Below are 16,473 nucleotides of genomic sequence, written 5' to 3'. Positions count from 1 at the left end.
TTTGTCCTACAGTTGCCAAAATAGAAACATTGGCTACTATGAGAACCAGTCACTGGGTTATAAACTATTGATGCTGCAGGTTGGTATTTAGTGCGAATTTCAGTGCTTTAGAACTATTTCCCTGAATTTTTAAGAAACAAATTTTAGCAGTCTTATGGTGCTGATGCTTAGTTATTTCATTATTAAATTGTAAGAGTTGATGCAACACATGTGACACTGCTATAATGCAAATATTTTTTAAACTTATAAAGTGCCGTGAACTGTTTAAATAATAAAGATTTATTGGTTTAATATTTAAACTTTCAGTGGTTCTCATATAAGATTCAAAATTCATCAAAAAAAAGTAATGTCTCAGGGAAGGTCTCTTAAATTTTGCATTGTTCCTATTCTCATACAAATTCTTATAGAGGTCCCCAAGTCTCTTAGCTGTAATTGCAAAATCCAAAACCAGCTTTGAAAACAATTTGAGTATCTCATTTTGCAATGAAGTCTGATCTGAATTGTTAAGGCTATTTACGGTATTAAATGGGACTGAGTGGGACTATTTATTTGTACATTTTATTGGGGCAATATTAATGTTTGATAAACACATGTGTTTGGTCTAGGTGCTGCTTCAGACCCCTGTGCAGTGGCTACATAAGATATGTGCTTTAAAAAATTCTTTGACATTCATAATTCCAAAATGCAAATGAACCCAAGGTTTTTGGAGATTGTGGACCTGTACTATTAAGTAGTTTAACCTAAACTACTACTGGTGAGCCATAGGTGTCTTTTTATAGAGAGAAGCCCTCAAACAATATTTTCACCTAAGGTAATTTTCCTCAAAATAGCATTCTTCTCTATAAAAATCCTTCCATGTACCTGACATTATAGTTTCCCTGTGCATCCATTCCTTGAGGGAAGTGATTGTTCACATAAAAAATATGTAGATGAATATATGTATCCGATGCTTTATTTTCTTTAGTAACCGCAGTATGCTCTGAAGCTGTGAAAAAGCAGCCACTTTGGATTAATATTTTAACCAAGTACCTGGGCATCTTATCTGAGAATACAACAGTACGAGGCTTAATTTGGGTAAGTATGATATTCTTTTCCTCCCTGTTGCTGCAGACATACAGTAGCATTAACAAGGAGATTCATGGTAGAAAATTTAAATACCATCGAAGATTTTCCAGATTGCTATTTGCTTTTTAAAACAAAAATATCTTGAGCTTTGTACATCAGAGTAGAAAGTAAGGCAAATACTGAATGCACTAAATAAGGGCCATGATTATCGAGTTGTAAGAGCAATCGTTTGTAGTTCTTGATTTAGTAGTAATTTTAACCAGTAGCCATTGTTCAGACTGATTGCAAAAGCAGAACCACCAAGAAGTTAGCATGAAATAAAACCAGAATGCAGGTTTTAAAACTGAGACTTAGGTCGAGTCCCAGACTTCTCGTAGCACTAAGGACATTCATTAGGGTTAATTTCTAACAGATTTTTGGCCTTCCTTATATTTCACTGCATTTAGTTCAAAAAATTCTAAATCAAAATGTAATATACATAGGGTAGTCTTCCCCTGAAGAACATATGGTGAGCTCTCTGAAAGCAGGGGCAAATGTTCTTGTTCTTAACCCTCTTTCCACTTCCCAACCTTATGCACTTTGGCCAAACCCAAGGTAAGTTTTCTCCGCCGCTAATGAATTTACCCTATTTCAGTAGTTCCCCATCCTTGCCAGTGTTTGTTAATTGATAAAAGTTTCTAGAGGTAAATTGGGAATAGTCAGTTTTATATAACTTGGCCTTTCCTGTTAGACCTCCAGCCCTTGGGAAGGGGAGGAGCGTGTTAAGTACAGACAGGTATGCCCCTATTCTTTTCCTTCTCAATCTTTGCTATACTTTTTAGTCACCCGGGGGTATTTTTTAATACTATGCACAAGCCTCACCTTATGCCAATTAAATCTATCTGAGGTGATGTTCTATACTTTAGAAAGTTTCCCAGGTAATTAATAGTTCCAGTTGAGAGCCACTCAGAAGACAGACAATTTTTCTGCATTTCTGCTAGCGTCCTAGCTGAGTTTAAGGCTTAAGTCTATTCATTTCTAAGGCAGGGAGAAATTTTGGTGTGCTTACCACACCTCCCCTTCTAGATTTACAGGCCTTGGAGCAGACTTGTTTCAAATAAATTACTAAATAATGCTTAGAAGGTGGATGATGTAAAACACCACTGATTGAAGGTACACCGTTATTTTATGTACCATTAAGAAAAATGCTAATTAAACCATCACGTGGCATTTATTGGGAGTGTGTATTACAATTAGTGAAATTTCATACTGCATGAACCCAGGGAAGTACAAATAGTACTGATTACAAGGCTTTAAATTAGAGTGTGCCAACTACTTAAAATGACTACATACCTCCTTTTTAAGGTATGAAGTACCTGACTCCCATTTCGTGTATATATGAAATGTCACTGCTCTTTATAACATCTGAGGATAGGATTTTGCAGGTGATGTTTCTATTGCAAACAGGACATACCAGGGTTTTTTTTGTTGTTGTTTAAATTCAAGTTTGCTGGGAAGGTAGGAGACCTGAGAGCAGGAACTGCCAGTCAGGGTTTTATTCACTACATGTATTTGTAAGGGGCATGTTCTTGGTCTCTTGAATAGCAGTAGTTTTCTCTCTCAAGAACTTGGATGGACTAATAAGTAGGTTTCTAGATCAGCCTCAAAAAGTTCATACTCAAGGTGATCCGCAGTCATTTTGTCCACTCTTTCTTGCATTAAGACTTGGAATAGGAAAATCTAGCTTTTCTATACATGGGCTCTTAAATTCACATTTGCACCATTCCCTGTTGCCACCCACTCCCCACAAGTTTTTCGTATGTCAAATTTTTCTTCTGCCCCTGACTTTAGAATCGTTGAAATAATTTTGAAACTTTTAGTGATGCGCCAACTGCTACAACTATTCAAGTGTGTACTTAAGTACAGTTGTTTACTTATAAATTGAGTGAAAAAATGTATGAGAAGCATCTAAGATAGCCCTCTCAAAGCTGTACAAATTCTGCAAGATTTAAGTTTTTTATGCCTTGAACAATGTAAGTTAACAGAAAAAAGTCAAATGACAATTTTAATAGACTTTAAAACAGTGTACAAGTATAAAACACTGGTTTTGTATTTCAAAAGTTGGAGGATATCCAGTCATTAAACAGTCTACAAAACATATGCCAGTAGATTACATAAAAGACTATGTACAATATAAAAAGAGCTGAAAACAGTCTTCACTGTAAAAATAATTTAAAACAAATTTTTCAATTTAAAATATCATCTATAGCACAAACACATCATGCAAATGGAAAAAAAAAAAACTATACTGCATTCTTTAGTATAGCCAAATATATTCAGATCGAGACATCTTTTAAGTAGGGAAATGGCCATTCAATAAATTTTTTCTCTGGCAATAATGGTCCTAGCTGGGTATCTTATGCTTAAAGAACAGCTATATTTCAAACCCTTTTCAAAAATTGTAATAAATACCAAAGCAACATAGGAGGAATACTTTATAATTTGGGAGTAATGCTGGGAAAAAGTCTGGAAAGTAAATGCTTACTGTGCAATTTTATTAAGTATGAACTTTTTTGAAAGGCTTAGAAGCTTCTGCAGCTGATAAAGTTGATCTCCAGTCTTAAGGCAGGCTAAGCTTTTAAATAAAGACAATAGGAACTAATTTCATTCATTAACTATTCTACTGTTACAAGTTACATCACGTTCATCTCCATAATACTAGGCTAGCAGTTTGGTGTTTATTACACCAAATCCTCCCAACAGGAGACATGTACTTACTGGCTGAGTTATATATAATTAACATTTTCATTACTTTGGAACCATAATCAGGGGCCTGTCACTCTCCTCATTTGTGTAAAAGAAAAGTAACAGTCCAAAATATTACACTCTCCCCAGTCAGAGTACCATTATTATAGATTCATAAAGGCTTTTGCATATTCACATCTTGGCAGTTTAATACTTGTGGAAAAGGACTAATGCAAGCTCTACCACAGTGATAGGTAAACAACAATGGCAAATATTCTCAAAACTAAGGGGACCCAGGCAGGCACTATTGTTTCTAAAGAAATTGAAACATTTTCAAACCATTTATTTGTTTTTCAGGTTAGTTTTATGAGCCAATAGAGACATTTACTACATGTCCACAGGAAGTACAAAAGCCATCCTCATTTTAACAATACAATATTCCTGAAACTCTTAGCACCAAGTCTTACTTTAAAAAGCAAAGACAAGTGCTCTCCCACACATTGTTGACTTCCTTTTACTCACATTGCATGTCATGAGATTTTTAAAAAGTTAGCTGCCACAAGTTTTGGAAAATGCCAGTGTTTTAAAATTGTGCTAATAAAGAATCAAAAGTTTAGCAGAACAGATTTGAGGATTTCAAACCAATGTTACAGAGAAAAAATGTGAAAATACCACTCTTTGGTCTAGATAAGCTGTTCCCTTTACATTAATTTAACATCCCAATGGCTTTTTGAAAACTTTAAAATGTTGAAACTCACTAAGCAAAAACAAAATTATGTACACATACAGATGTATCATACAAATGAACCTTTAAAAGAAAGTCTTAACCAAGAGCAGATTAAAGATACTTAGTACCTTTCTTTTAAAAAAAGTTAGTGTTGCGTGTACAAGTACAGAAATAATGAAGTTAAAAATTACCCATTAAAAAAAAAAATCTATTTTACCAGTCTATAAATATTAATACCTTTCTGGTTTCCTTTGTTCTATTGTGTTCACAAGTAAACATTCATTTTGACATGCTAAAAAGTTCCTAATGCTGGTGGAACAATTCCTGTACCTGGACAATTATTACATTATGGTTTGTTTGATGGATAGCTAATGTCTGTTGCTTCCTGTTTCAGGGATATAGCTTCATTAACTGCCTCGTGATCACCTCCATCAGCTCCAAATCCAGTTCCTCCAACTCTCTCAATATCAGCATCGTCTTCCAAACCATTGTAAAATTCTTCAATCTCACTTTCATCCTCCATGGGTTCTTCTAAACTTGGACTCTGGCATGTTCCGCTATCACTATTACTGCCACAAGAACTAGAGGATAAGACGTCATCTTCAGAGTCTGAATATACCTCAGCGCCATGGAAAATGTAACGATTTGGTGGTAAAAACAGATACTGATTACCTGAAATACAGTAATAAAAGAGAAACTATAAGTTATCTCCAGTTTTGTAGGACTAACTCGGTATGATTGGGCAGTCTGGAATAAGTGTAGGTTCCAGCCTTTTAATTACATGAGGATCATTACTAGAAGCTATTATTAGTATAGTGTTTTTCCGAAACAAGGTATATACTCAGCACTGGGTGCAAATCTTAGTTGGGCAGCTACCTATCTGTGCCTCAATTTTCTCATCTGGAAAAAAAATTTAACAGCCTCCATGAAAAAATGCAGAACATCATATTTAATAAAGGTTAACCAACTCTTTTGAACAAATTTGATGAGGTAAAATGAAGTATCCAGCCCAGTCTACATTAGATACTTAATGCTCAACTATAATCTTTCTAAAGCACATATTATGCCTTTGAAGCATCTTCATTAAATATGGCTTCAACCCTTACCTATCCCAGTAAGTGTAGTTTGTTAGACACTGGCATCACCTAAGAATCTGTTAGAAATTTAGATTCTCAGGCCACATTACCCACTTACTGAATCAAATTAATCTACTGTTATGAGTCCTATACACACTGAAGCATGAGAAAGCAGCACTGGACTTTGACCTTTCTTCTCCAACCCCCTCCCAAACGTACATTCACAGTTAAAAGATTTGACCTATGGCTATAAGACTTCCCCTCTCTCCCAACCTATGGCCCCTCCAACCAAGAGTACCTCCTCTAACATATTCTATTCTTCAGAGCATCAATTTGAATCCATGAATACTAAGAGTTCTTAAAAGTCCTAGCTTGGTCAAATTTGATTAAGGTTTAGCTTCTTTTGTTTACCTAGTATTTTTAATTGAATGGGTAGGAACGCTAAACATTAATGATGAAATGTTTTCTACCCTTAAGTTTATAAGTAGCAGCTTCTTTTACTCCACATAATATTACACCATATCCCAGACTGATTCACAAAAGCCTACTACATAATTTTCAGTGATGTGCCATCTGCCAACATACCTAAGTTTCTCTTCAAAATGGCTTTCAAATTTTTTATACCTCATCACAACCCAGTTCTCACATGAAACCTAATTGTGACAACTCTGAACCCACAAAACTGATTTTGCAATCCACTGAGAGATCACAAATTAGTGTATAAACCATTTATTTCCTTTCATTTCAAGAGAACACATAGTATTACTCAGTTTTTTAGGCCACTGGTATTTATTTCCATGATCACAGGAGACAGTCAAGTACTTGTATTCCAGCTGCTAACAGACTACCCTGTCTGACATTTAACAGGGCCATATCTCCTTTGATTCACACCTTAGTTTTTTAAGGGGTCTCAGCACATGCTTGTCCACTTTTCTATAGTTTTGACACATGCTCCTAAAATAAGCTTTATTCTGCTGAATTCCTTGAAGAATTAGATAACCTATCAGCCCAAGTACCCTCCACCTGTGTTTTGCCCTCTTCGTGACAACCATCAAGGCAGATTTAAAATTAGTTTACCTCATATATGCTCCTACTTCCTTTTTAGCCCCGACCTCACAACATAAATAGTGGCAAACTAAAATGAGCGAGTGAAGTTTAGTGGTCATTTGGTTTTAACAGCTACAAATTTACCCTCTTTTCACCAGTTAGCTTTTAAAATTCTCATAATGCTGTGAAGTATGTGCTATTTGATTTCCATTTTATTAAGAAACAAATAACTTTGCCCAAGGTAGATCTGAAACAACTCAGGTCTAATTCCAAAACCTGTACCTTTAAGGCATAAATTGGTATAGTAAAACCAAAGCGTAACACCAAAGAGAGGGCTCCAGGCTTAAGGGGCAAAGAATTTTGCATGTTTGGCTTATCTGTGAAAAAGAAACTCAAAATCCTCAGTGCACCAGTGCATGGCAGACTTTGTATATGGTAGAGACTTATATTGCCTAAATCAACAGCATTTTTTCTATGTCTGAGTCTACTCACATTTGCAAACAATAAGCATTCTTCTATGCTTTTTCTAGTTTCATCTGGGAAGACTTCCCCTACTTTTAAATCCACTTACTGTTCAACACCAAAGTCTGAAGTTAGGTTTTTTGAAAAGCCTTCTATAACCTAAAGTAGCATCTACTTTTACATACCTATTTTTTTATCTCCTATTTTTATCATACACAAACATCAGTAGATTAATCATTGAGTCTCCAGAACTTGCTAATGCCTGCTATGGAAAAGGCCCAAAGCCATGTTCAATTGAACTAAAATGCATTTACAGCAAATGATTAGAACACTTAATATATTTGTCTAACATTTCTTGTCAGTTTTTACCATGTAAGTGGAATGAGACAATGTCTTAAGTTGTACAAGATTGCTGCATCTAAGTTAAAGTCTGTTTTTTACTTTGATTAAATTAGGATTTTCACCATAAATATATGCTCCTTGGACTTAAACACTGATTTCCAAAAAAGTAGAGTGATTTCACCTATGTTATTAATAGTTAATTGGTAAAGACATCCCATGTGGCACAACAGGGTAGATGTTATTCCTTATAAATAATGGAGAAAAATCAGATGTTTTCTAGATCTGAGAAAACACAGCATAGTGGTTAAAAGGGCGGGCTCTGAGAGGCTCTTCCAAATCCTAGCCATTACAATGCACAGGGTACTTAACATCTGTGGGTCCTCAGATTTCCTACCTGTAGCAGAGATGTTATAATAGTTCCTATCGTATGAGATTAAAATCAGATAATGCGTGTAAAGCAGCTAACCCACAATAAGCACCCAAATCTCATCATATCTACCAGCTAAATCTCTCACTTGCCCACAGCAGAGCACTCTCTATTCCCCAATTTTCTTCTCAATTTAATGCTTACCTTCTTATTCCCTAGAGTAATGCAAGATACAAAGCACTTTAAACACACTACTTCTTGCCCCTTATTACATAAGATACCACTGTTTCTTTCTCTAGCCTGAATGCTCAACTTTACAATTTCTCTAAACACCAGGAACTGTTATATTTACCTGCATATAAAAGCTACTCTATCAACAAACCTGCCAAAATTGCTCAATTCTTGAAAATATTTTCTTAAAATAATTATACCTTCAAAAGGGTTTCTTACCATCAAGCCGTTTACTGATCTGCTCCTTTGCGAGTCTAGCTGGCCAGCACTTTCTCACTGTTTCAACAACTGAAGTTCTTTCATTTTTCTCGCCAGTATTGGAGCCAACGTTCTTCAAATCCGGACTCTCCAACTGTTCAGTAACACTTTCAACGCTCCTAGTAGAAGTCTGTATTTCCTGTGATTTTTCTTCCATACAATCTTTTGATTCAGACACATCTGCATCATCAATATTACTCTTTGTTGCTTGGTCTACAAATGTGACAATCACTGAAGAATCTGGTGGTGAAGTTCTTTCTGGTGAACTTGAGCCTTCTGAAATATTAAGGGGTGTGGGTGGCAACTCTGACAAATGAGCCAACTCTTTTTGTGTTCGTGGAGGTTTTTCAGTAATTTCTGAAAGCTTTACAGGGTTGCAGCAAAGTTTTGCATATTCACCACCTAGTCTATGACACAATTCATTAATTATGACATCACAGTCTCCAAGAAGCTCTACATCAAAATGCAGATGAGGCAAAGGTTCCCTATTAATTAATATCTGAGGCACTTCATGGGGTATGGAACCTAAAAATAAAGTGAAAAATAAAAGTTAGAAAAAAGGAAGGAGATAAGCTAATAAAGCCTCAATAAATGCACTACGCAAAAATATAATATGCTCTCAAAACCAAAAAAGAAACCCACCAATAATACTTAACCAAGACATTAAAATTGCATCAAGCTATCAAGGAAAAAGATGAGCAGTTAAGCATCTTTCATAAAAGTTCAGGTTCTACTCTTGTCACCTGGTTTTCTCACAACAATCATCTTAGACTTTTCCATTCTGTACCTCAATTTCCTTGTCTATAATAGGGATAATTAACAGTACTATTCCACAACATTGTGAGGATTAAATAAGTTAACATATGTTAGTGCATAGAAAGAAGAGTTCTTGGCACATAGTGATTGTTACTTTACTAAAATACCTTCTAATATAGAGTGAGGAATTCCAGTCAAGATGGCAGTGTAGGTAGGTAGTAAACTGAGTCTGCCACTCCCCACAATCACATCAAAATCACTAAATTATAGAACAGTCACTGAGAACCACCTGAAGACTAGCTGAATAGAATTCCTATAACTAAGGATATAAAGAAGCAGCCATGTTGAGACTGTTAAGAGGGTGAAGATGCTGACCAGGCAGGTCACACACACATCGTGTGCTGATTAAGAAATGGGAGAAGTATTATCAGCTGGGGAGATTCTCCCCCTGATGAACAAAGGGTCCCAGCCCACATCAGCCCAGGATACCTTTGCCTGGAAAAGGAGTACCCAAAACACCTGGATGTGAAAACCAGCAAGGATTATGTTGGGGAGAGACAAAGTGCTGCAAAAGGTGGAAGTGCTGTTCTTAAAGGACCCATGCACAAACTTACTCACTCACAAACTCACTTGCTCTAAGCTCCAGCACAGGGACAGCAGCTTGAAAAATGCCAAGGATATGTGGGAAGGAAGTAAATTGACTAACTTCAGGGTGAAGGCTAGAACGGCAGGGAGTGGGGCAACACTTCTGGGACAAACTGACTTCTCACTCAGCTGGCTGGCCTGACACAGGCGGGCATTAAATCTGTGCTCTCCACTGCTTGCCCTGCCCTAGGGATTCCAAAACCCAGCCCATCCAACTTGCATGTCCTGCCAGAGCCTCTCCTAGTGGCTCCTCCACACAAATGGCTTCTGCTTATGCTACTCTCACAAAGGTCCACAAACCCAACACAAGCAGCAGCCGGACTCAACATGCTTTGTACTTCCTGCCATGTGGCCCCAAGCCCTTAATAAGCCATGGCTAAACTTGGCCGGCACAGAAGCCCCTCCCCCAAGAGTCTCCAGACCCAAAACACCAGGTGGCCTGCTTTAAACCCCAAAAGAGCCCTACCCAACTAGCTCCACAACTGACACACCTGAAAGGTGGCCTCAGCCAGCGTCAGAAACCCCCCTAAACTGACTCCTGCTACATATGGTCAGATCCCAAACTGTTCATAACTGTTCATTTGCTATGGTTGTGGCCAGCCTTCACAGACAGCCTGAGGGTCAACCCCATCCACTGACGTGCTAGCAGCAATTGAGGCCCAATTACAACAGGACACACATAACCCACTACATAGGACTACATAGGACACCCCTGGAGTATGTGGCTCAGGTGACCTGGGTGACTGACCGCACCACTGGGCCCCCCACAGGACACCTTCTGCATAAGGCCCAACTGTCAAGGCTGGGAAACATAGCAGATCTACCTAATACATAGAAACACACACAGTTGGCCAAAATGAGGAGACAAACATATCCCAAATGAAAGAACAGGACGAAATTCCAAAAAAGAGAATAAATGAATAAAGATAAGCAATCTACCAGACAGAAACTTCAAAACACGAGTTATAAGGTTGCTCGATGAACTTTGGAGAGAAAAATAGATGAACTCAGGGAGAACTTAAAGAGATAGAAAACTTTATAAAAAAAAATAGAAAACAAAAAAGAACCAATCAGAACTGAAGAATAACTGAAATGAATTCATTAGAAGGAATCAACAGATTAGATGAAGCAGGGGAACTAGTAAGTGATCCAGAAGAAAAGAAAGTGTAAAACAATTAGAAGAGCAAAAAGAATTTTAAAAAATGAGGATAGTTTAAAAAAGGACTGCTGGGACAACATCAAGCGTAACAATTCACATCATAAGGGTCCCAGAAGGAGAAAAGAGAAAGAGATTCAACCTATCAGAATAACTAATAACTGAAAAATTCCCTAACCTGGCTTAGGAAATAGACATACAAGTCCAGGAAGCAAAGAGTCCCAACCAAGATGAAACCAAAGAAGCCCATACCAAGACACATCATCATGAAAATGCCAAAAGTTAAAGACAGGGAATCTTAAAAGGAGCAAGAAAAAAGCGGTTAGTTACCTACAAGGGAGCGCCTGAAGACTAAGTTCAACCAAAACTTTGCAGGCTAGAAAGGATTTGGCACAAAATATTCAAAATGATAAAAGGCAAAATCCTACAATCAAGATTACTCAGCAAGGTGATCATTTAGAATATAAGGAGAGATAGTTTCACAGAAAAGAAAAAGCTAACAGAGTTCACCACCACTAAACCAGTATTACAAATATTAAACATCAAAAATAGGAATAAGAATATACAGGAAAGAAAAAAATTCTGACAAACACAAACAGTAAAAACAGTAAATCAACCAATTCTAAAGTTAGTACAAAGGCTAAGACAAAGGAGGAAAATCATATGTAATTACAACAATAAATTAAGGAATACACACAAACATGTACACACTGAAGTAAAAAATAATGCCAAAACATAAACAGGGAAGGGGTAAGCAAAAACTGTAGTGATTTTAGAATCTGTTCAAACTTAAGTGACCATCAACTTAAAACCGACTTCTATAAACATAGCTTGGTGTGTATGAAGCACAAAGAACTATAAAAATGATCAGAAAATAACTGATAAAATGGAAATAACTACATATCTATCGATAATTACTACTTTAAATGTTTATAGACTAAATGGCTCCAATCACAAGACATACAGTGGCTGAATAAGTAAAACAAGACTCTGTACATATGCTGCTTCCACGAGACCCACTTAAGACTGAAAGACACACGCAGACTAAAAGTAAAGAGATGGAAAAAGATATTTCATGCAAACATGAAAAAAAAGCTGGGGTAGCAATACTTAAGACAAACCAAGAAGATACAACTCTTATAAACATTTACACATCCAACAAAGGGCACCAAAATATATAAGTAAATATTAATAAACATGAAGGGAGAGACCGAAAGTAATACAATCATTGTAGGGAAGGCGATCGCCACTGACATCAATGCACTAATCAACAAGAAAGAAAATCAACAATGAAACAATGGCCTTTAATGACACATTAGACCAGATGAATTTAATTGATATTTTTAGGACATTTCACCCTAAAGCAGCAGCAGAATACACATTCTTTTCAAGCGCACATAGAACATTTTCCAGGATAGACCACATGTTGGGCCACGAGTCTTAATAAAGTTAAGACTGAAATCATATCAAACATCTTCTCTGATTACAATGGTACGAAACTAGAATTACAAGCACATAAACATATGGAGGATAAATAACATGCTTATTAACCAATGCCATTAAACAATGGGTTAACAAGAAGATCAAGGAAGAAATCAAAAGATAAACCTTAAGACAAATGAAAATGAAAACACAAAGATGCCAAATCTATGGGACACAGCAAAAGCAATTCTAAGTGGAAAATTCATAGCAATACAGTCCTACCTCAAGAAATAAGAAAAATCTCCAATCTAACCTGACACCTAAAGGAACTAAAAAAGAACAAAGCCCAAAATTGAGTAGAAGAATATAATTAAGATCAGAGCAGAAATAGAGTCTAAGAAACCAACACAAAAGATCAATGAAACCAAGAGCTGGTTCTTTGAAAAGATAACAAAATCGGTAACCCTTTAGCCAGACTTATCAAGAAAAAAATAGGACCCAAATAAAATCAGAAATGAAAAAGAAGTGACAACCAACACAACAGAAATACAAAGGATTGTAACAAAATACTAGAAACAATTATATACCAACCTGGAAGAAATGGATAAATTTCTAGAAATATACACACTTCCAAGATGAAATCAGGAAGAAACAGAAAATCTGTACAGAGCAATAACTAGTAACAAAATCGAACCAATAATCCAAAAATCCTCAACAAACAAAAGCCCTGGCCCAGATGGCTTCACAGGTGAATTTTACCAAACATTCAAAGAAGAATTAATACTTATCTTTCTCAAACTATTCCAAAAAACTGAAGAGGGAAAGCTCCCAAACTCATTTATGAAGCCAGCATTACCCTGATACCAAATCCATAGAGAGATAGTACAAAGAAAAAAAAATTACAGGCCAATATTCCTAACAAACATTGATGTAAAAATCCTCAACAAAATATTAGCAAAATGAATTCAGCATTCATGGTGAAAAGATTATACACCATGATCAAGTAGGATTTATTCCCGGATGCATTTTGGTTCAGTATCTGCAAATCAATTAACATGATGCACCATTATAAACAAATTGAAGGATAAAAATCATATATGATCATATCAATAAATGCAGAAAACACATCTGACAAAACCCAGCATCCATTTATGATAAAAACTCTCAGCAAAGTCAGGATAGAACATACCTCAACATAATAAAGGATATATATGACAAACCAACAGCCAACAGCATACTCAATGGTGAGAAGCTGAAATATTTTTAAGATCAGAAACAAGACAAGGATGTCCACTTTCACCATTTTTATTAACATTAATGGAAGTCCTAGTCACAGCAATCAGACAAGAAAAAGAAATAAAAGGCATCCAAATCGGAAAGGAAAAAGTAAAACTCATTATTTGTAAATGACATACTATTTATAGAGAACCCTAAAGAATCCACCAAAAAATGGTTAGAACTTATAAAATTCAGTAAATAAGGATACAAAATTAATATTTAGAAATCAGTTGCATTTTTATACATCAATAATGAACTATTAGAAAGAGAAATTCCATTTACAATTGCATCGAAAAATATACATATATCTAGGAATAAATTTAACTTAACCAAGGAGGTAAACTATACCCGGAAAACTATAAGACAATGAAGAAACTGAAATTACAAATAAATGATAGCATATACCATGCTCATGGAAAGAATTAACATTGTTAAAATGTCCATACTACCCAAAGCAATCTACAGATTCAATGCAATCCCTATCAAAATACCAATGATATTTTTCACAGAACTAGAATATATAATCCTAAAATGAAACTACAAAACACCCCAAATAGCCAAAACAATCATGAGAAAGAACAAAGTTGGAGGTATCATGCTACCTGATAACAAACTATAAAAGCCTATAGTAATCAAAACAGCATGGTACTGGCACACAAACACATAGGTCAGTGGAACAGAACAGAGACCAGAAATAAGCCCACATCTATTTGGTCAATAATCTATGACAAAGGAGAGAAGAATATACAATGGAGTAAAGACAGTCTCTTCAATAAATGGTGTTGGGCAAACTAGGCAGATACATGCAAAAAAAAAGGGAAACTTTCTTATACTATATACTAAAATAAACTCAAAACGGATTAGACTTAAATATAAGACCTGAACCCATAAAACTCCTAAAAGGAAACAGGCAGTAAACACTTTAACACTGCTCTTGGCGATATATATTATATATATATATATATATCGCCAAGAGCAGTGTTAAAGTGTTTATATGTTATATATGTTATATATGTAGAAAACATAGGCAGTAAATTTTCCAATATTGCTCTTAGCAATATTTTTGTATTATATATCTCCTCAGGAAAGGGAAATAAAAGAAAAAATAAGCAAATGGGATCATATCAAACTAATAAGGTTTCACACAACAAAGAAAGCCATCGACGAAACAAAAGACAACCTACTAAATAGGAGAACATATTCACCAATCATACATCCAATAAAGGGTTAATATCCAAAATATGTAAGGAATTAGGGTCTGGCCTGGTTAGTACTTAGATAGGAGACCACCCAGGAATACTAAGTGCTGCAGGCATTAAAAAAAAAAAAAAAAAAAAATGCAACAGCATAGAGTTTTCTAAAAAAATTAAAAATAGGCCTACCATAAATATATAAGGAATTCATACAACACCAAAAAAATCCAAACGATCTGATTAAAAAATGGGCAGAGAACCTGAACAGACATTTCTCCAAAGAGGACATACACATGGCCAATAAATATATGAAAAGATGTTCAACATCGCCAATCAGAAATGCAAATAAAAACCAGTGAAATATTACCCCACACCTCATACCTGTCATCAACAAATTAACAAATAAATATGATTTGGACCACTACTAGAATTGTAAATTTATGCAGCCACTATGAAAAACAGTATGGTGGTTCCTCAAAAAATTAAAAATCAAAATACTTTATGATTCAGCAATTCCACTTCGGGGTGTTTATCTGAAGATATCCAGAACACTGATTTGAAAAGATATATGGACCTTTATGTTCACTGCAGCATTATTTACAATAGCCGAGATATGGAAGCAATCTAAGTGTCTTTCTTTCAACAGATAGAAGATGTGGTACGTATATACAATGGAATATTACTCAGCCATAAAAGGAATGAAATCGTACCATTTGTGGCTACATGGATGAAACTAGAGGATGTTGTGCTAAATTAAATAAATCAGACAGAAAGACAAATATCATATGATTTCATTTACATATGAAATCTAAGGAGCAACACAAAACAAACAAGTGCATAGATACAGAGGACAAATTTAAATTCGCCAGACAGGAGGGGTAATGGGAGGATGAGTGAAAAGGGGGAAAGGGATTAAAAAGTACAAATTGAAAGTTCTCAAAATTGTCACGGGGATGTCAAGTATAGCATCGGGAATATAATCGATAATATTGTAACAATTATGTATGGTGCCAAATGGGTACTAGACTTATCAGGGTGATCACTTTCTAAGGTATATCAATGTCTAATTACTATGTTGTACTCCTGAAACTAATATAATATTGTATGTCGACAATAATTGAAAAATAAATTTAAAATAATGTGAAAAGTCATACAAATCTATTCTCCAGTATATCTTTCTTACATTTTAAAAATGTACCTTTGCCTATCACCAACACACTATTATACTATCCCACAGAAAGCTTTTAAGAATTTCTGTCTTACCTTTAAAGAGACAAAATAACTCAAAAACAAAGGATCTTATACATTAAATAGTCATGTTTTAATTACAAATTGTCCTATATTCTACTTTAATAAAATTTCACAGCTACTTGATAAGAATTAGTTAAAATGCTAAAAGCCACTACATATGGGGTAGGAAAAAGACAGAACTGGAGGAGACATAACTCCTCGTTTCTTCCAACTATTTATTCTGGCTGCCTATCTGATTGCTGGTGTAGGAGTCTAATTTAATGCTCTGATTCAGGGCTTGATCATCTCTCCTCTTCGCCTTCACTCATTTTTTAGGGAATAACTGATGCTACTTAGTCCCTCTATCTTCTTCACCTCCCTTACTTCCTCACTAGAGGGAGGAAAAAAGGTATTATGAGAGTATGTTAAATATTCCTGAGCAGAGAAACAGGGGTTTAAATTCTATTTGAGCATTTTTATAACACACAAACATC

General features: G+C 35.5%; 1 protein-coding gene across 2 annotated transcripts in view; it reads right to left on the bottom strand.

Moving 5' to 3' along the window:
• Positions 1-3,078: 3,078 nt before the first annotated feature.
• The window catches only part of SIRT1 (sirtuin 1), a 29,327-nt gene continuing 15,932 nt past the window's right edge, over positions 3,079-16,473 (bottom strand). For both annotated transcript variants that reach the window (XM_011374482.2, XM_023520123.1), the window contains exons 8-9: positions 8,261-8,824; positions 3,079-5,188 (exon numbers count right to left, since the gene is read on the bottom strand). In XM_011374482.2, the coding sequence (XP_011372784.1) occupies positions 4,863-5,188; positions 8,261-8,824 (890 nt within the window). In that variant the 3' untranslated portion in view covers positions 3,079-4,862. The remainder of the gene's footprint in view (positions 5,189-8,260; positions 8,825-16,473) is intronic.

The sequence above is a fragment of the Pteropus vampyrus genome, unplaced genomic scaffold, assembly GCF_000151845.1.
Source record: "Pteropus vampyrus isolate Shadow unplaced genomic scaffold, Pvam_2.0 Scaffold249, whole genome shotgun sequence".
NCBI lineage: Eukaryota > Metazoa > Chordata > Mammalia > Chiroptera > Pteropodidae > Pteropus > Pteropus vampyrus.
Note: the sequence above shows the minus strand (reverse complement) of the source record. Positions and strands in the feature narration are given on the sequence as shown.